The sequence below is a fragment of the Mycteria americana genome, chromosome 1 (genome assembly GCF_035582795.1).
Source record: "Mycteria americana isolate JAX WOST 10 ecotype Jacksonville Zoo and Gardens chromosome 1, USCA_MyAme_1.0, whole genome shotgun sequence".
Classification (NCBI taxonomy): domain Eukaryota; kingdom Metazoa; phylum Chordata; class Aves; order Ciconiiformes; family Ciconiidae; genus Mycteria; species Mycteria americana.
In genome coordinates, this window is record NC_134365.1 from 120,084,690 (window position 1) to 120,105,350 (window position 20,661).

The 20,661-nt window shown below is 47.1% G+C and overlaps 2 protein-coding genes across 9 annotated transcripts in view; both read left to right on the plus strand.

Annotated features, from left to right (window-relative positions):
• The window catches only part of KCNE2 (potassium voltage-gated channel subfamily E regulatory subunit 2), a 70,288-nt gene extending 59,262 nt beyond the window's left edge, over window positions 1-11,026 (plus strand). For both annotated transcript variants that reach the window (XM_075518077.1, XM_075518068.1), the window contains exon 6: window positions 10,241-11,026. In XM_075518077.1, the coding sequence (XP_075374192.1) occupies window positions 10,259-10,636 (378 nt within the window). In that variant the 5' untranslated portion in view covers window positions 10,241-10,258 and the 3' untranslated portion in view covers window positions 10,637-11,026. The remainder of the gene's footprint in view (window positions 1-10,240) is intronic.
• Window positions 11,027-12,638: 1,612 nt separating this feature from the next.
• Window positions 12,639-20,661, plus strand: part of SMIM11 (small integral membrane protein 11) — a 64,790-nt gene continuing 56,767 nt past the window's right edge. For 5 of the 7 annotated variants that reach the window (XR_012777987.1, XM_075518126.1, XM_075518136.1 and 2 more), the window contains exons 1-4: window positions 12,639-12,776; window positions 13,887-13,948; window positions 17,898-18,013; window positions 19,682-19,861. Coding sequence is in view for 6 of the 7 variants with exons in the window: in XM_075518126.1 (XP_075374241.1) it covers window positions 17,993-18,013; window positions 19,682-19,849 (189 nt within the window). In the remaining variant the exon portion in view is untranslated. Of the gene's footprint in view, window positions 12,777-13,264; window positions 13,464-13,886; window positions 13,949-17,897; window positions 18,014-19,681; window positions 19,862-20,661 lie in introns of those variants that run through there. The other 2 variants (XM_075518092.1, XM_075518147.1) reach the window with 2 other exon arrangements.

Consider the following 20,661-nt stretch of genomic DNA (forward strand, 5'->3'; position numbering starts at 1 on the left):
AATGCGTCTGGTAGGGGAGAGATCAAGTGTGAGGTAAGGCAGAGTCTTTTACATGTGGCTGCAAGCTGGTTTAAAGCACGGCTTGTTCTGGAGCAGGTGAAGTTGTCTGTGTAGATATATCCACTGGCCGAGTAACAGATCTGCTGTAGGATCTGCAGTGCTTGGTAATAAGAGGAAGTGCTTCCCACAGAGCTTGAAAGGCCCAGGAGTGTCTTGTAATTTTTCAGAGACCAGGGGGGCTAGAATTTAATCCTTGACTTCAGTCCTCTATCTTCTAAACAGCACTGCTTTAAAACATGTCTTGAAATGCATCCTTGCTAAGATGTCGCAGCAGCCCTCCTGGAGAAATGGTTGAACTCTCCTGCCCATGTGAATCAGACCACTTGTTTTGCTGAGGAGTTATGAAAACAGATGATTCACTTATATGTGCTACTTTTCAGCAACAAGTCCGTAAGTCTGCAGACATGTGAGTTAACAACATCAAGCCCTGTGAAAGTGTGTATTAGCAGTAACTCCAGCTCCAGTGCAGGCTCTCCTTGTTCCATTCCATCCAAATTCCCCACTGGCTTCTGTGGACTTCACTTGAGCCAGGAGTGCAGAACTGGCTCGCTTACAATCTGGGTCATGCCGGAGGGGCAGCCCATGGGAGGGCTGGTACCAAAGCTGGCCTAAGTACCCCTGCACCTCTGTCCTGATCCACCTCTCAGCTGTAACTCTGCATTGCTGCCATCAAACTTGGGGCTGAAGCCCACTCTGGAGCACCAGTGGGCTACAACAATGTAAGGATGTCTATCCTGCATCAGCCATGAGTCCGTCTAGCCTTCTGTGGCAAGAGAGACACCCTGGCACACAAGTACCCTGAGGGTGGCAGGTTGTGATCTCTCTTCTGACCCCTGCAGAGCCTTCTAGAAAGGCTCTGGCTGCTCCCCTGCCCTCCCCTTTTTATTTACCTTGTCCCACCTGAAGCTCCATCAAGTGATGGCACCCTTGCCCCCAGAGGGGGAGGTCTGTCAGGAGCATCCTACTGACCTTTACATCCTTCCCTTTGTTTTCTCCGTTGTCCACTGGACAGGTTGATTCCTACATGTTTTTTTTCTTTTCCCACCGTCCTCTTTCCTGCCTCTCCTGCGCCTCTACCAGACAGGGTGGGGAGGTTTCGTTAAGTGAAGAAATCAGCCAAGGGAATGGACAAACCTGGAAGCCTAAGAAAGACCATAAAAGTGGGGCAAGCATGTAGTCATGCTTCCCCAGAACAATCCTCAGCAGTCTGCTGTGACAGGGCATGATGTCTTTTTACTCAAATACTCTTGATACATTTTTCTTCTCTGAATCAATCTAATCGCTTTTGAATGCTTGCCAGCTACTAGCATCTACAGTGTCCTGTGGCAAGAAGGTCCACAGCTTAGCAGTGCACTGTGTGAAGAAAGAAGGGGACAAGTTCCTTTTGTAAAGACTCAGAGACTCAGTCAGGATTTGGATCCAGCTTACAGGCCACCCTCTGCAGTTAGGGTATGAAAGGAGAAGGAACACGACTTGAAGCCAGGCAGTGTTACTGTGGGCATTCAGCCCCATCAGAAGCTGTGAGCTGCCCCTGCCCAGAGGAGCTGTTGCAATCGGTGACCTCTGCCAGTGCGACGATCTCCTGCCAAACCCATGGCCTGTTGCTGTAACTATTACTCTCCCTTCCCTTGGCTTTATGAGGACAGGACTTTGCAATAAAATGCCGTTTCAGCAAGGGTGCCTCTCCCAGTTTCCATTCCCCAGAAACTCCCCGATACTAGCAGCTCGCTCTTAAGGAGACCCCAGGGTCCAGTGAGTTTGGTTGTGAGAAATGGCTTTTTGCTAGAGAGCAGGTGTGGCACGATGCCTGCTACCATTGCACATCTGTGCTGCAATTTCTGTGAACTGCTACCCACTGCAATCCCAAACAAAACCTCAGCACCACCAAGGGTCTGCCTTGCCTGTCTCCGGATGCCTTGTGGGGAAGCGGAGAGAACACGTTAAGAGCTGTTTCCTTTCCCCAGCCCAGGCATCTAAAGACCCCACACACTCAGAAGGAAGAAAAGTTAATCTGTCATAACGTTCAGCTGTGGACATCACTGGAAGTCAAATTGACATGCAGGTATAGATGACACCTATGTCTTATACTGGGCTGGCTCTCTGCACAGGGCAAGCATTTCTATGTGGCACCAGCAGTCACTACCTTAATGTCTCAGAAGGTCTTATTCTGTCTGTTAATTGAAGTGCACAGCACACATTTCTTTAGTCAGTCTTTAGCTACACAGATAGTGTTTATAAGAGCAAATGCCAGGACAAAAAAAACTCCCACTTGAGCCTGATGGATCGTGATGCAATTTTATTTCCAGGACCAGGAGCACAGCTGTCAAGTGTATAAGCATCAGAGCTGTAGAGGGGCTCCCAGAGCAGAGGGCCCAGATCCCAGGCTAGGTGGGGGGCATGAGGGACAGCGGTGCCTCCATACCACCGCTGGTGCTAGTTCAAACCACCGATGGCAAATGACCTGTGGTTTTCAGAGGTACTCTATGGAAGCAGAGGGCAGGTGGGCACAACCAGTTACCCCGCTGCGTGCGCTGCCCTGGGTGACATTTATACTCCCCATTCAACTCTTTACTACCATCTCTCCAACTCTTTAACTGCTCTGGCTGAGCTGCTGATTGTATTTCTCCATAAGGGCCTGGAGACTGTGGGTGAGGAGCAGAGGGCAGCTATGTTGGGTGGTACCGAGTGTGCTTGTGCATGTGGGAGGTGTGTGGGTGTGTGCCTGCAGAGCTCTGTGGTTCCTACCCACAACCCAGCAAGCAACTGACCTGCAGCTTTCCATCCAAAGGACAGATTCAGCTTACTCTGTTAGGAGCAAAATTGCTGCTGTCAGTTATTACCATTAACTTTGCCTTTCATGACACTGGCCTTGAACAGGACCTTGCCTTCAGATAGCTGCAGGTGGTGCACTGCAGTTTAGCTGCAGGCAACAATAGTTTAATTACACCTGAAAGTATGGTGAAAATCCACTCGGTATTTAGGAGGGAACCTGTGCGGGCACCTCAGGTTTCTCTTCTTCTCTGAGGGACACACATACATGCATTCCAGTTGCCACATCTTATCTTCCCAGCCAGAAGGACGCTGTCCTCAGGTTGTGGCAGTGTGAAGAGGTCAGGCTGGGAGCTGACAGCCCCATCTGCCTTTCAGGAGCTCTTCGGCTGCCCGGGCTGCAGTGAGGATGGGGTTTCCACATAAGAGCTGATCAGCCTACACGCAGGCACACACACTGAGGTGCTAACGGGCATGTAGCCATAACAGGTAGCCCTTGTTAGTCCTACCCTGGTGTTAGCAGACAGGAGGGGCACAGTGCCGCCAGCTGCTGAGCAGTTTATCAGTGGTGCATGCAGGTACCATACCCATTGCCCGTGCTGGGAGTGGAGGTCACTCAGCAGCTCATGTTCTCCAGGGCTGATGTGGGGATGCCCTTTACCTGCAGCGTGTTGGACAACGCTTCCCTCAGAGCTATCTGTACCCAGCAAAAGCCATCCCTGTGGCCATTGTTTGGAAAGGTGTTTATTTTCCCTCTTGCTTTCAGAAGGGTGATCTCGAAGAGGCTGAGGAGTGAATTTCCTTAAGTCACTAGAAGCTAAGCATCGGACTTGGTGAAATATTAGTGTTTGCTTTTTCATTTAAATGCTATGTGCAGGCAACACCCTTATTTATCCTCTAAAGCTTTTGCAACAGCAACACATAAAACCATAGCAACAAAGCTGAATGATTGCAGTCTCCGCCTGGCCACGATTTCTCCATCCCTGCAGCTTGGACGGAGGGGAGCAGTGCATTTCTGGGCAGGGTGGCAGGTGCCGGTACCTCAGTTGCAGTGCAGTCCCGGCACCAGACACAGAGTTCAGGACAGGACTTGTTCTTCCTGGTTGTTTTTTTGAAGCATTCAGGGTTGAGAAACTGCTCAGGCTGGAGTCTCTCACTGTCAAATGCATCCTGATGAGATACACTCTTTTCGCAGAGACACAAAGGGTCTTCCTCACAACCTTGCTTATGTTTGTACTGCTTAACAAAATATGGTTAAAATTCCCTTTCCTTCGGGATGCTTTTCCTCTCATTTCAGTGATGACTGGAAAATGTTGCTTTGTCACACATATTTTTATTTAGTCACAAAGGACCGTTCCAGCTGTCCCTCTCTGCTGTCTGCACTCTTCATTGTTTCTACACAAGGTATTAAGGACAGTGCATTCTGATGTGGGTCTCTGACGTGACGAGGGAGCGATCTTCAGACATGGAGTTATTCTAATATTTAGAGATAGGTTTTTACCAGCTATGAACATTTTGGGGACAGCCTGTCAAGATCCCTCTGAATAGCAGCCAACCTTCCAGCAGATCAGCTGTTCCTCTCAGCTGGCACCCATGCCAGATCCTATGTGAAGGGATGGGGGTTAATACTTTTGCAAATGTACCCAAAGTGTTATAACAGGTGATCAAACTGTATAACATGCAATTAAGTCTCAGGGTCTCTCAGAAAAACAGAATACCCCAACCGTTGAACCAGCAAATGTATTTACCATTGAGCAGACAAAGGACCAAGAAAATAGGCTAAGAATGAAAGCTCTAAACACTGCTCCCTGAAAGATGGAAGAACAGTTACATAAGAAATAAACAATTGCAACAATTTCTTTTTAAGTTATTTCCTCACTTAAAAAGAAAACCCAACCTGCACAGGGCAGGACACCAAAACTCCCAGCTGCGACGAAAACCATACCCTTGAGAGGAAACGATGTACAAATCCTAACTCCCTTACCCTGGGAATGAAAACAACATCCATCATGCATGGGGTGAATGCAGAAAGAAAATGAAACCATAATGATTTGATCAGAGGAAAGGCAAACAGAGGCAGAAGAGTTAAATGTTCGAGAGGTGGAAGTCAAAGCTCCTGGAGAGGTGGTAGCTTACACATGCTGACCCACTGCAGAGGCTCGGCACAAGAATGCAAGAAACAGTAAGAGTCCTAGAAGCACAGCTGCAAAACAAAAAATAAAGAGGCAGTATCTTTTAATTATCAACACTATTATGAAAAACCAGAAGGAACTGGAAAATGTCCCAAAATGTAGTAAAAATTAGATTATAAAGAAAAATCAAGATAAAGAAACAGTTCAAACTTAATTAATAGATGTAATCTTGAGTAATCTTAGGAGGAAAGGTTTCAGCAGTCACAGTTAAAGACAAAGTATAAAAACCTAGTGGCCTTGGTAGGTCTTTTTGTTTTACAGGGCAATCGACTGACAGACAACAACTTGAAAAGCAGCAGCCAGACCCAGGGACAGAACTGTTGATTTCACTAATGTTCTTTTAAGCAAATGTGTAAATACCAGAAGGCATCTAGGAGGGCTATCAAGAAGGAAAAGAGTTTAAAGCAGTGGAGAAACTAATTAAATGCTATCAGCGCTCTAAGTATCAGTAGCTAGCAGTATAGCATATCAGTAGTTAAAGGCTGAGAAGATTGTGGGTTAAGTCTGTGTAGACAAAGGTTTGAGGTCTGAAAGGCACAGTGAATAGTACAATATTATGATTTAACCAGAACAAATACCAAAGGAAAATTACATAGGTACATATGAGAGGATACTCATACCTCTCCAATAACCACACTTAATAGCTATATTCTTTTGTTTCTAAGAATTAACCCTATAATGTTAATGTTATAATGTAAACCCTATAATGTTAAAAAAAAAAATAAATTCATGATCCTAAGTAATGAACCCTATAATTCATGAATTATGTATGGTTAATTTACTTACTTTAAAGAAAAGGAAGGAAAAAGAAGATGGCAAAAGCTGTGTATAAATACATCAACTGCTGATTTAAAATAAAGTGTAAAGTTTGCCTGTTTATTGTAGAGAATATGGGGAAACAACTGATGGAGGATTGGAAAAAAGTGACCGAGTATACTGGAAGCTCTTATGAAGGGAAATGTCTGGGGAACAAAGATCACTATTAATAACAATCTTCTGTTAATCTTATCTTCTACAGGAAACACAGAAAACTGAGCACCCCATTCCAATCCTATAGATACTGACCTATGTATGTTATGTGTATGCATGTTTGTGTTTATTTATGAGTCTCCCTTTATGCGTTTACAATAGATATTGCAAAATGTTGGGAGAGGTGAATTGCTAATGAACTCACATAAACCCTCCTATGAGATCTGGGTCTAATCACAAGGTCTTCAGTATGTCTGCTACCTTCTTCACCGTCTCACCAGTAAGACTAACAACGGATTTGTACAATAGTCAACAATGAATACATTGCTAAACAGTCACAGAAGGGTTATCAATCACGAAGGTTATGAACGCGTGAATATCATTCAGTTCTGAGCCTATCGTACATCTAAAAAGAAAATGTTTTCCTCAAATGGTGCCTTCAAGACCACAGGGCTGCTACATGTGAAAATGCATCCAATTGTAATGTTGTTTATACTAATTGTTAAATACTGTGCACGTTTACATGTGGTGTACCTCCTGCTGATGACAACACCCTGTCACGGGATGGACCCACCTGCTCCACAACGCCTGGGAGGCAAGAGCAGATGTTGCCACAGCACTGCGTCATCAGTGAATGGTCAGTCGCTGCGGTGGAGCCGGCAGATGCATGTAAAAGCACTAATCTTCTTGGTTCTTACATAAAGCCCAGCATCCAGATCTGCCGTGGGTTGTCATTTACTCTATTTTGCCCATGACAGTGGTCCAGCTAGTTCTGGAGTCCACACATCTGGTCCATATCTCGCCAACCTGGCTACAAGGATATTATGAGAGACCAGGCTGAAACCTTGCTAAAGCAACGGTAAACCACCACTACCACTCTGCCTTCATCCGCTGAAACAGTCCTCCCATCATCTTGCAATGGAAAGCAATCCGCTTGATCAGGCACAATTTGCCCTTGGTAAATCTATGCTGGCTGTTTCCAATCACCTTTTGTTCTTCAGGTGCCTGATAATGGCTTCCAGAAGGATTTGTCCCTTAATCATCACATGGTTTGAGATGTGGTTATCATCCTTCAGTTCCTTAGGTCATCATTGCCCTTCTCAAGGATAAGCATGACATTTGTCTTTTTCCAGTCACCAGGGACTCTTCCTGATTGCCATCCTTGGGGTAGAGACAGGAGGCTCAACCAGCCGTTCCTCCCTCTCTCCATTAAGATCAGGAGCCTTTTGTTTAATATTAGTCTCAATTTGGGAGAACAATATTAAGGCAGTCACTTTTCCTGTCCAAGACATTTGGCTGCCCCTCCTTCTTTTTAACCAGTTCCACGCTGTCTGTCCTTGATCACCTCGTTGCTTTAGAGGCTAAACAAACCCTGAGCAAATGTGACCTTCAGGGGACACGCAGCAGAACGTGATTATTCCAGGACTTTTCTGGTGTGGTTGAGAACACAGCTGGCAGTTAAATTTCATGTCTGCTTGACAACATATGCATCTTTTATATATGTAGGTATGCCTGTGTGTGTGCGTGAGTGTATGCCTGCAAGTATTGGCCAAACAGGACTGGCCAGGAACAGAAGGTAGAAGAGGTTGCTTGAAGGAGTGGTAAGTCCTTTCACCCGGTTATTGGCAGTCCAGGGCAGCAGTTCCCAAGCCATTCTGCTTGGGAACCTCCAGGGCTATGGCTCCTCTCTCATTTCCGTAGCCAGGCTTACAGCCCTGCATTTGGGTGCTCCTCTAACAGCATGCTGATGGCTCCGAGGGACTTTATTCGGCCAAGACCAACAAGGGCACGTCCCTGGCTACGCAATGCAGGAGGCTGGACTTGCAGTGGTCCCTCTGGCTTATGGGTTTCATCAAACAGAAGCAGCTTGCCAGCTACCTCAACTTCGAGGGGCCGAGCTGAGGGCACATGGGAAACTGCCAGAGAGAAGCGGGGGATCGGAGAGGAAATGCTGCCAGCAGCTCGCCCCCGTGCTGGGAGGTGTTCATGCACAGAAAATCATCCAGAAGAAATGATAGCAGTAACCATGACAATGTCAGCAGCACGGCACTAGCAGGGCTTCCTCGGGGATTAACACTTTTCCGTACCAAGAGCGTATCTCCCTTTTTCTGATGTGCGCTGTTGATTCAGTGGTAGTCCATGTTTGCTTTATCTTCCTCAAAGCAGAACTCCCCGAGAATTGCTTTCTCTGCAAATTGCTTAGGCAGGACTACCTGTAAAATGAAACTATTTTTTACAGAAAGTCTGTCCCAGCCCATGTGCTTGTGCACCACTGTGCACCACAATCCCACCCTAATCCCCCTCCCTTGGATGTCCCCATCACGGCCAGGAACTGCTGCTGACTAAAACCAAAGTTGTCTCATTTCACTGAGCACGCTGCTATTTTCTAAGGTCTGACTCAGAGCCTTTCAGTTAGGTGTTAGCATGTGCTATTTGCTAGAAATAAAATCGTTAATTAATTCTGCTTATTTTTTTAATAAGTTTTTGTCTTTTCCTGCTCCAGATCACGAGTGAGGTGCATACAGAGCAGAGCTCAGAGAGGCTGGTCTTGGCTGTGTCCAAGGACCTGCTTCTCACAGCAAGGGCTTCACGGAGGGGTTAGTCACTAACAAGCACAATCCTGGTGGAAGAAGAAGAAAGGCAAACTGTGTGGGGAAGCCAGGGGAAAGGGAGAGGAAGGCTGAGCTTATGGCAAAGGACAGGGGAAACATGAAACGCAGGAAGGAGAAAGAACAGAGAAAGAGACAGGAGACACGTATCGCCAACCTCCCAGGGGAAGCGAAGCAGAAAATTCTTCCCTTTGGGTGCTAAGCAGCCTGGCAGGCCTTTCACACTGCCTGCTCAGTGCTCAGCCTCTTGTGCCCAAATCAGCCAAGGGAATTATTATTAATATTATTACTATCATTATTTTGTAGAGCTCGTCTTTACTCTTTTTCTGTCTGGGTCAACAAAGATCGAGCTACAACAATGTTTACCTCTAGAAAGCACAACAGTGCTCTTTTACAATACATGAAATTGCAGTAATAAGCATAAAGAGTAGTACTCGGCATCTGACAGGATGACTGATGTAAGCTGTCAGCCAATATTTGACTTTCCAGGTGAGATAAGATTTAGCATTAAATGTAATATAAACATAAAGCCTGCAGTACAAGGCACTTATTTAACAGACAAATGCTTATAGCCTTGTGCAGGCTGGAGGCTACTTAAAGTTTAAGATATCTCTGCTCCTTTTGAGAGTACCATCATATTATCCAGAGGAGTTTCAAAATCCTGATTATTACCGTGAATCTTATTAGAGAAGGACACAGGAAAGGTAAGTTTATGTTGATAATTCTTGATTTCCTACTGAAAAAGCATAGCAATTTTTGTTCTTTCTGAAAGCAGAGAGATTTTACACAAAAAAAATTTCAAGGCAGTTTGTATTTGGATTTTCTTATAGCTTGCTTAGTTTCATTAGATTACCATTATCCCCTGTGCTTGAGCGAGTGTGAGTGTATAATTGCAGAGACACCTACATGCACGTGTACCCGCATCCTTCTGTGTGTGCGTGCCTGTTCTGTGCACGCTGATTTCACAAGGCTAGTCCAACAAGCAGAGGAAGGTAGACTGGTGAACTCAAGTTGGAAAGACACCGCAACTTCTTATTAGTGATGAAAATTCAGCACCCCTTACCGCAGGCTGCAGTAAGCTCCTCATTGCTTGAAGACTGCACTGAGATCAAGTGACTTTTTGTGGAAGCTTTGCCACATGTTGTAGGGCTTGGTTGGCCTGAAGCTTTGAAGGACAGGCGTCATACAGGAGCATAAGACTGAAATCCTGTACCAGACCCTTTGCTTTTTGCAGGCTGGCAGTCTGCAATGCAGTCACACCCTCCTCTTTAGGTAGGAAAGGCAGAAAAGGACAGTGGCTTTTCTCAGAGCTTCTTGAGAGCTACTGCCTCAGCAGGGAAGGCAGCGTGCCTTGAGCCCTGTAACATAGGTCAGGAGGGCCCACGCTCACGGGATTTCACCAAAGCGTGTTTGGCTTCCCACAGACCAAAAGTGACCTGAGTGAGGAAAGTAAGACTCCCTTGGGTCTCTGAACATATTGAACCACTCAGAGACGGGGATTCTCAGCTGACCTAAAATTGGTACTACATTCTCACTGGCAAGTGGCAGGTGTTATTATTTAATTGCCATAATGTGGACAAAAGAAAACGATGTAACTGTTTTATAGATATTTGATTAAAATAAGTATCGTGCTGTCTTTAGTAACCGTAACTTGCAAGGATGGCTGAAATGCGAAACTTCACTTGGGCGGTGGAAAATATTTTCAAGGATACCTTTCTCACCTACATGAATGGCTGGAGGAAAAACATGACAGAAGCGGCGGATAAATTGCAAGCCAAGGTCGATGCTGAAAACTTTGACTACGTTATCCTTTATTTGATGGTGATGATTGGGATGTTCTCCTTCATTATTGTGGCGATCTTGGTGAGTACTGTGAAATCAAAGAGGCGAGAGCACTCCAATGACCCCTATCATCAGTACATCGTTGAGGACTGGGGCGAGAAGTATAAAAGCCAGGTTCTGAATCGAGAAGACCTCAAGTGTGTGATCCATGAAAACTTGGGTGCAAAGGACAAAACAACCCCTGGATCACCTTGACTTTTTGGAAACACTAGCAATGAGGAAATCATAAAGCCACATGTAGGGCACCCACTGGAATTACAAATAGCTGTGAAACTGTTCATTAAATTAACAGACAGGTCAAGGTGGAACAGAGTGCTGAGGAAATCAACATTGCTGTTTCCCATGAGGACTTTGGCACAGCTGCTTGGGGAACACCCACGAAAAATGCATGATTGTGCTTTGCTTTGATAGTCTGCTCTTCAGGAAAATAAAACCAAGAGAATGAATATCTTGATTTTTTTTTAGTATTTTTTAAATCCAGAAGCAGATCTGGATGTTCCCACCTCAGAATAACTGTGATTTAGTGGTCAAAAGTGCTGATTTAGATCCAAACTGTATGACTAAAGCCCATCTTAAAAATAACTTGAAAATGTACAGTAAAATATCAAAATCTCCATCTATTGACTGAATAATGCCATGAATCATAAGAGGTAACCTATACCTACACACATTCATTCCAAACTAATTTTTTTTAATGATCTGGCTCCCATTTTGATTTCATTATTCATTGGCAGCAGAGATTGACTCATGGCCTTCTGACAAGGCCTGTTTTATAGAGAAGAGCTGCTAAACTAGCAGTCTCATCTAGGAGCATGTCGCGGTTGTGCAGGGCAGCTTCCAGAGGTTCATCATCTGTCCTCAAGTCCATAGCTGGCCAAGCTGTCTTCTCTGCTGCTCCTTGGTTCTCCAGAGCAATTTGTCTACCTGGGGTGCAAGCTAGGTGATAGAGGCGCTGGTTACATCCCATCAGCCAGGGCTCAGTGTAAACCACTGAGATCCTGCCTTGTGGCTTTCAGAGGAGGGATTTCTATACCCAGCTATGAAGGCTGTCCCATTGCTGTGCTTCCTAAGGGTTTCCCATGTTGAGTACTAGTTTCCACTGGCTGGAAAATGGGTTTTCAGGATGGTTTATCTTCTCCTTCGCTGCTGAAGTATCACAACACTGGCTCTCAGGGAATAATTAGAAGCAGAACTGGTGATACTTCTAGTATTAAAACGTGCTTCCTTTTGTAAGACTCTGGGTTTAGCTCCTATTCATGTTGCCAGACTTAAATCGCTTAAACTAAAAGTTCCCATGCTGACTGTCTATCGTGTGGGCTTGTTGTGTGTTTTTAGAAAGTTTTGGCTGAAACACTTCAGCCATGTCTGGAGCTGCATTTCCGACAATTTTGTTTTGCTTGTGTTAAAAAGAAATGAAAAAGAAAAGGGCTTCCTTTGTTGGGAAGCTTCGGCTTGTTTTGGAGACCAGTCCTGAGATTTGGCACAGCAGCTGCTGTCATGCTCCAGATGTGCTTTGTGCTGGCATAGTAATAAGCCTTTGAATGATCTCAGTCCGTGAGCGCTGGGGAAGGCTTGTCAGGTCCCAGCACAGCCATCTGGCGAGCCTCTCCCCGCCCAGCATGCCCCCTTTCCCCCACCTCCCCTGGGTGGCCTGTGGGTGTCTGCCAGCTCCCCTGCTCCTGCCATGGGCGTGCTGCACACCCAGGCTGCAGGACCTTCCCTGCCCCCGGGGCCCGCGGGCTGGTGCAGCGCCGATACCGTGCTGCACCGAGCGGCTGGAGGCCGCCTGGGCCCTACGGCCATTGTGACTACGGCCGTAGGGCCCAGGCCCAGGGCCTACGGCTACAGTCACGGAGAGCCCCTTCCGGCAAGGTGCAGCCGGAGGAGCACCCCTGCAGAGCTTGTCCAGGTGCACCAGCATCCCAGCAGCTCGCCGACCCGCTCAGGCCCTGCTCCCCGCCAAAACCAGGCGGCAGCTCCCGCCTCTGGCCCGGCCCTGCTCCCGGTGGCTGGCAGGCGGCTGTGAGGCGAAGCTGACGACAGGGACCCGGACTGCTTTGCCCTCGGGCCTACATCTCTGGGACATGTGGGAATTGCTTTACCTCAAAATTATTATTTTTTTGGAAGAAACAAGGGGCTACTTTCTGCTCCGGCCACAGGCGGCGGCCAGGGCACGGCGGGTTTGCGGGAGAGGTGTCCGGGGCGAGGCGAGGCGAGGCGACGCGGGGAGAGGCGGCCGCTCTGCCGGTCCTGCACTGCCGGGCCCTGCCGCTGCCGCTCCTGGGAGATGTAGTTTATCGCGCCCTCCCGCCCAGAGCCATGGCCGCCCCGTGAGGTAGGAGACGTGTTCCTGGGCCTTCCCCCACACCCCCTGTTGGCGCGGCCGCCCGCGGCTCCGCGGGGTGGGAGGAGGGCTGGCGGGGGCGGCGGGGCGAGATCGGGCAGGAGCGGGGCGCCCCCCCCCCCCCCCACCCGGCCTGCTCTGCCTGCATTGCTGCCTGCCCTCCGGCCTGTGCCCCTGCCAGCCAGCCCCAGAACCCTCAGCTCCCCTCAGCCTTCTCCTGCCCTCCTGCCTGCCCTGCCCTTCTGCCTGTCTACCTGCCTCCCCTGCCCGTCCTCCAGGCCCCCTGCCTGCCCCCCCGCCCCCGCCAGCCCTTTCCTGGCCAGCCTGCCTTCCTTTGCCTATACTCCTGCCTGGGTGCTCCTGCCTGCCCACCCTGCTTGCCTGTCGTCCTGCGCTCCCCTGCCTGCCACCCTGCCCACCGCCCTGCCTGCCTGACCCCCGCACAGGCCCTGTTCCCGCCCCGGCCCCTGCCGCCAGCGGGTGTGTGAGGCGGCAGCTGAAGGTCCGTCGCAGTAACCTGCGGCCTCCCGGCCGCCTCTCGGACGAGGGACCGTGAGGTTTAAAAGCTGCTGGAGACACGGTCGCTGGCTGTAAACCGCAGGCAGGCCCTGTTCGGCCGTCTGCCGGCATATTGCCACTGGGGACGATGCACGGCCGCCTGGAGGTGTGCTTTACTGCGTATGAATCTGCCGAGTTTTGTTGTTTTCTTAAGAAAAAAGGAAGCAAATAAGTCAGAAAGAGGAATCTGAAGTTACCGTTTGTTGAAAAAGTTTGGTTTCCTCAAGCGTGTGTGTGGGTTGCTGGCTGTGCTGGGCGCTGGTGCTGCAGGGACCAGGAAAGGTGACCAGGGAGCAGGGCAGAGCTGGGGTCGGAATGGAGGCAGCGGAGGCTGTCAGCACAGCAGACCCTCCTAGGGCAAGGTGGTGGCAGCAAGTGAGGGCCTGTAGCTTGCAAGGACCCTAGGATGTGGCTGAAATGGTGCCCTGGGACCCACAGTGGAACAGTCTGATGTGCCACTGACATTTTTGGGTTTGATTTGATTTGATTTTAATCCAGCTGCCATGATTGATATATCCCATCTGCTCTGTTCTTATTTTCCAGAGTTTGGAGCATGTGACGAGCTGCCAGAGGAATCACTAATATTTTCAGTTCTGCTTCTTCAGGTATGAGGATCTTACATGGCTTTATGTTTCTGAGTTCCTTGAGTTGGTGTTAGTTTAGGAATTTCTTTATCAGTGACACTCGTATAAACTGAATGATTACAAAGGTCTTTTTATGGAGTGATGTCCTGACCTACCTACACATGTAAATGTAAATGTACACAGGTCTGAGTGCTTCTGACTTAATATAACTGCTGCATCTTGTGGCAGTGGTTTGTGATGGATTCTTAGTGCAGCAGCTCTGGCTCACAGTTGCTCCCACTGTGTTTCTCTGCAGCCTTTGGGCTTTGCCATATTACTCCCATGACCCATGACCCAGTAGTCTTTTTTTTGAGGAGGCAGTCTTGCAGATGCTAAGCCTGATGCATGACACAGCAGGTCACGTCTAGTGGTGAGTCCTCCAGTGACTGTCCAGGTGGGAAGCATGCGTTTTGCTTCCTGAAATATGTGCATTAAAGAAAGCAGCAACAAGAGACAGAGGGAATGAAACCCCTTTTCTAGCTTAGGACATACTCAGCCATCAGTCCATTTTAAATGCAGTCATATGACCCTAGTAGCTTGCTGCTTTCTGAGGCTGGTGGCTTTTATAGCTTTTCACAAAGTGGATAAAATGGAGATGCTCAGAAATTCCCATTAGACAAGAGAATAGCTCGAGTCCCATTTTGTTGAGTAGATGGAGTTATTGGCAGGCTGAGTGAGACTTTCAGCCAATACAACTCAAGTGGGTTTGTGAGTACCCAGATGCCTGTCTGGACATTTCTGGTGCTTGCAGGCCAGTTGATACTCTGCCGCTGCATAAGCAAACAATGGTGTGAGTGGCTGGGCTGTGATGTGGTTGCTGTGGTGGACTGGAGCTGTAATTCAGTGGCTGAGAGACCTGGATTCAATTCTGTGCTCCACCACAGATTTCCCATCTGACTGGGGCCCAACTCCTTTGTCTGGGGTGGTCTGTGTTGCACAACACAGCGTTGTGCAGAGATCCTGGGGCTGGTATCAGCTGAAGTCTAGCTCTGGGACTTGGTGCAGCCCTCCGTGAGAGCTCTTTAGCCCTGCTGAGGACATGAGCCTCTAGGGCTGCATTGGTGACTCTGTCTGCCTGCTCTGGACCCAGAAGACCTCACAGCATTTGGAGATAACGGAGGATTGCTAGTACAGCACTGAGGTGTGCGGTACAGGCAGACCCTCTCTTCCTTGCCTATCTGCAGTAGTTTGATCTGCTTCACAGAGGAGGTCTGGGTGTAAATAGTCTAGTGATGGCGAGGTGCAATCACAGTGAAGAAGGCCACCAATACGTGTGAAAGTGATATCATTTTATCCTCCCCTGCACAGGAGTCTACAAGTACGTGATGGATAGCTTATGGAGCGTCTGTCACAGAGTCTCTGGCAGGGCTTCAGGCAGAGCCTATTGCTCCTGTTTCTTTCTCACATGGCTCAACATGAGACCTCCTTGTTGTGAGTGAAGGTAATAGTGACCTTCCATGGGGCCCAGTCTCCGTTCCCAATAGCGCTGTATTTGTCAAGCGAGCTTGCATTTTCCTGGGGAACAAATAATGCCTGACTGTAGATGTGTTCTGAACTCCTATCTGTGCCTTATCTGCCTCAGAAAAAGCAAACATGAAACTTCAGCTGTTTAGTTGCCTGCATGCTTTTAAGATACCACAACCTTGAAAGTACAGTGTCTGAGGTTTTTTCTTTTGAATTGACGACCTCAGTGCTAACAAATTGTTTTTTTCAAATGTGAAGTGAATCCTGCCTTTTTCTCTCCTTTTCCCACTTTCTTCTCCCTGTCCCGTGCCCCAGTTCCACCCATTTTTTTCTGTCCTGGGTTTTCAGCTGTATTTAATAAGGTCTGGATCAAAATGGAGACTCAAGAGGTGAAATGGGGAGAAGTGCTTGACCACCAGAGGCTGGTGGCACAGGATGTGGGAACACAACATGGAGAGAGTGGTGGCTTCCCTGCTCAGTTCCAACCGCAGAAGACACTGTGAGGACAGACCATCAAAAGTATCAGCTCTCCCAGGAAACATTTTGGATCAAAACACCACTCTTCAGAACAAAGGGAGAATTTCTTTAATTCCTGTCCTTTGTCACTTCAGTGCAGCTACTCCTGGTGGATACACAGTTCAGGCAGATTCAGGCTCATGTCTCAGCAGAGCAGAAATATTACAAAGTGTTGCGCTGAATGCTTAAATAAGCAACTCGCAACCAAGAGCATTCGCAGAAGTGCACACTGTGATACACATTATACACTGCTTCTTGCTGGTGGGACAGTACCCTGCAATCAGACCCCACAGATGGGCTCGCATAACGTTTGCTGAGTCTAAAACTTTTTCCATGTGTAAAAAATCACTAAAACCCCATTTTCAGCATCATATGCCAGATGCTAGCCTGTGTTTGAATGGCTGAATTCTTGCCTTTTTACAACATGTTGCAAAATTGATTCTGTCTGAAGCACAGAATTTACAGCAGTTTAGGAGAAGAGTGAAGACTGTGTGTGATGAAGCCCTCACCCAAGTCAGCATTTTGAGATGAGGACACCCCAGTTGGGCAGTGCAGTCCCTTCAGGTCAGGCCAGGCTTGTGTAACTTGGGTTTCACTGAGAAGCATGTAGCCATCTGAACTGTGCACTGAGAACCAGATTCTGCTCTGGTGTGGGATTTTTGCTCTGATCATCTGGTAGGGGACTTCAAATCTTAATGGCCACTGAAATTCTGGAGGAAACATCAGAAGTTAAAATGCCTTTTTTTTGGAGGTGAAATACTAGTGACTCCCTAGTTCACAGCTGCCCTGACATTTTACCAGCAGGAGAAGGGAGCTGCACAACTCAGGATCAACACAGTAAATACTGAATGACAAACGAGTTGACCATGCCACTGCATCAGTATAGTTCGATCTTGATAACGGAGATCTCCAGTGGTGTCTCTCCATGGGGACGTTTCCAGGGTGGTCTCTGCAGGGTGAGGCTTTTGCAGCTGGGGGAAGAGGAGGGAAGAGAATACCCTAGCTGGAGAAATAAGGCCTCTGTAAAGAAGCTGGCTGAGCAGCGCAGGAGCTGCAAGAACATTTACTTGACTCCCTGTTCCTGAAGAAAGGTCAGGAGCAGCTATTGTGGTGCGGTGGTGATTTATTCAGCCCAGCTGCTGGTGAAGGTTTGGACCAAGCAGTAGGGCTTCCTCCTGCTTTTTGACAGTGACTCTGTTGTTACACATACAGAAAACACCTCGAGGGGGTCAGGCAGGGAAACGTGCTTAATTTGAAATCCAGCGGCTGAAACAGTGTCAGTACTGGTGGAGCAGCAAGCAGAGACGGGAGGGCAGTGTTGTGGCTGTGTGCTGCAGCCTTCAGCATCCCCTCAGGCATTTCTCAGCCTCGAAGTTCAGCTCTGAAATGTACGTTGACCACTCAAGGGATCCAGTGAGTGGTTGGTTCGCTTCTGTGTTATTATGGGCTGCGTGGAGAATTTAATTTATTAGTAAATCAGAGGGAACTGGTAAATGATACTAGATACTAGGATTCATTAGGCATTTGGGCTCCGAACAGGGCAGGTGGGCTTAAAAACCGCAAGACAGCTCTTCTGGGTGCACTGCTGTCCGCTACATCTCAAACGTCAGTGAGGCGGTGTGATGTGCACGTGTCAAGCTTTCGAAAGTAGCCAGCATTGTGTTTTTAGTTGGGCAGCTGCTGAGATGTGCTGTGCACGGTGGAAGCGCAGCCTCCGCTCTGCGCAAGTGTGGCACCTGCCCGGGGCCTGTCAAACCCCTGTCCTTCATCAGCACGGCCGTTGCTCCTGTCACTCAGCTCCAAAAAGGCCCACGTAGGTCATTCGTGAACCGTGTGGCACCGGTATGCTGCCAGGCACTGTGCAGCAGATGAGCTTATCAGAGAGGTGCAGGGTGGACGTGCTGAGTAGAAACAGTTTGGCTAATTCTTTTTTAATTTCCATTTCTTCAAGATGCTCCTGCCCTGGTCTATACCTTTAGAAGTGTGACGTTCATTGGTGCTGGGCACAGCCTGCTGCGGGACAGACAATATCATCACGCAGCCAAGATGGTGGCATTTAACTGGAAGGTGAGGATGTTCCACATTCATAAAGCAGCTAATTTCTGCTCTTTCAAGCAGATGCATGTAAGATGTGGTTGGGTGGGTCCTGCATTTAAAGATGGTTTCCTTGCCTAGGTGAAGGTTGTTTAACTACCACACTCTCTGCACCTCAGGGACAGAGGACTCATTGTTGTTCTTTCTTGCCATACTTGCTCGCACCTTGGAGGCTGGCCCCAGTACTTGCTGTTGGGGCCTCACACTTTAGACCTGAGCGCAGTGCTGGTAGGCAAGCTCTGTTCTGCTCGCCTCTGCTCCTCCTGGCTCTCCTCTTTCAAGGCTTTTCTCCAGCTGCTCTTTCCTCAGCAACTTTCATTATTGGAGGGTATTTTCTCCACTATGTCTTTTAGTGTATTGGGGCCATAAACACTCTGAAGGGTATGTGTGTAAGGCACAGAAATGTTTGAGCAAGTACTTCAGGCATTAAAAATTTTAACATGTTAAATCAAACCATTTATCAAGAAAGCAATGCTAACCCCCAGCCTTGGCTTTACCTTACTGGTGTTGCAGAGCTGTGGTTTAAAGAGATTGCTGCTTTTAATATGTGGGAAGATTGACACAGGATGATATTTTTTTGTAAAATTAGAGGGGAGTGGCCTGATGTCAAAGGTAATGTGCAGCTTGTAGAGATCAGTGTTATAAAAGACCCCACTTGAGACTCCACAAATCAGGTGGACTTCAAGGGGACACACTAATGGTGTATGGATACAAGGCTTTTTCTAAATTCAGTAGTTTGACAATGGCCAAACAGCTTTATGAGGTGCTGGAAGGCCTGCTAAGGGTACAGGGGGGTACTAGGAGGCTCGCTAAGGGGGAGCTGGCACTGTGAACCTACTGTGTGTGCACCACTGGACCGATCTTGCTGGCCAGGTGGCTCTTTGAAACAGTGTGCTGGGAAGCTCATGTACCTCCATATCCTTCTGGAATCGACATCTTTCACTGAGTGCCTGTGCTGTTCTTGTTATATTTGTATTCTGAGTTCACAGTGTTAACCATTTGCATTTTATTTTCCACTCCATGTACACTTGCAGTAGCATGCTTTTATAACATTGAAATACGCTGTGCAATTTCAGTGGTTCCAGGCATTAAAAACTCCTGAAACTGAATCATTGGAGGCTGTGGGTTTTTTTACTTTTCTTGCAGTTTCAAGGTCTATATCTATACCTTCTACATCTGGGCAAGTTAATTGCAAAACTACCATGGATTAAAATTTCTAGGAGCACAAAAGTGTCTTTGGGGATCACGTCTGACAGCTGATATGCACGGATTCATCGCTTATGTGAGAATTGTTCAGAAGCATTTCCACTTTTACAATTATCTTAAGATACTCAATTCTTTCCCTTTTTCAGCTCTAGATTGTGCCAATATTCCATTTGCTGTAAAGCAAGCAAAAGCAGCAAAGACCTGTTCAAAGAAGCTTCATATACAAACTTGAGTGAACTTGTTTTTGTCCTTTCCCCTAGATGTTGATCTGCCTAGTTTGAAGTTTCCTACAGAAAAAAAAGCATGAACAGAAGAGCATTACCATTGCTTTGAATAATGCTGTTGCTGTAGGAAGCTGTATAGCATCCCTGTAGATTCATTTTTAATTGTCCAAGTGTTCCAGTAACTGCTTAAATATATTGGTTTGCATTTCAGGCTTTGGAGAATTTCCCATTGCTGATGTACATTTTGGCAGCTAAAACATTGATTCTTTGCTTAGCGTTTGCTGGAGTGAAAATGTACCAGAGCAAAAAAATTGAAGAAAAACTGAAGAGGGAACGTGAAGAGAAATTTAAAACAGAAGTAGAGAAGAAGGATGATTGAAGAGTCTCTCAGGTATAGAATTTATTCGACATCCTGGTATTCGATAATGGCTTTGACATATTAATCCCATTATGTTTTGGCTTGGATACATTTGGATTGTGCAATTAGAACTATCACCATTACCTGAGTTCTTGTAATATTTGTCTCCTGTGATGCTTCAGCATATTCGCACACCCGTATCATGCCCATTCTTTGTAAGAACTGCAGTTGCCACCAGAAAACTTGGCAGCCATGTTTTGTGATTTAGGAGATCTTAGCACAGTATTCCTTCTCTGCTCTTAATCTCCCTGAATTTTTACGCCCAGCCAATTGCACAGGAAATCCTGATACATAAAGAGATGGTTGAATTGGCAAAAAATGCATGAGAGGCATGACAGACAGGATGATGCAGTCAGACCTCTTGGCCTTAAATCACATAATTAAGATAGAAAAGAATCAGCCATTCCATATTAGTTAAACACATGACAAGTTGTAGATAGTTTAGCTGGAAGTGCCCAATCTCATGCCATGGAGCTTCCCAAGGTAACAGAAATGCTACAGGTTATGCTATGTAATATCCACCATATATACTTCACTGAGAAAAATGGACATCTTTCTGCATAAAAAAGCAAAATGAACATCACAAAATTTCTTAGTTTTGTGTTTTCATTCCCTGTGTGCTGAATTCCTTCCCACTGTTTTCAGAGTTTAAGCAATCATTGCCTTATTGGATCAAGTCCATTAGTTAAATGACTGCTGATTGGTGCTAAGATTATATTCCCTGACTTGTTTGGTATGTGATTTTTGTATCAGTTTGTTTCACATCTCTCTGT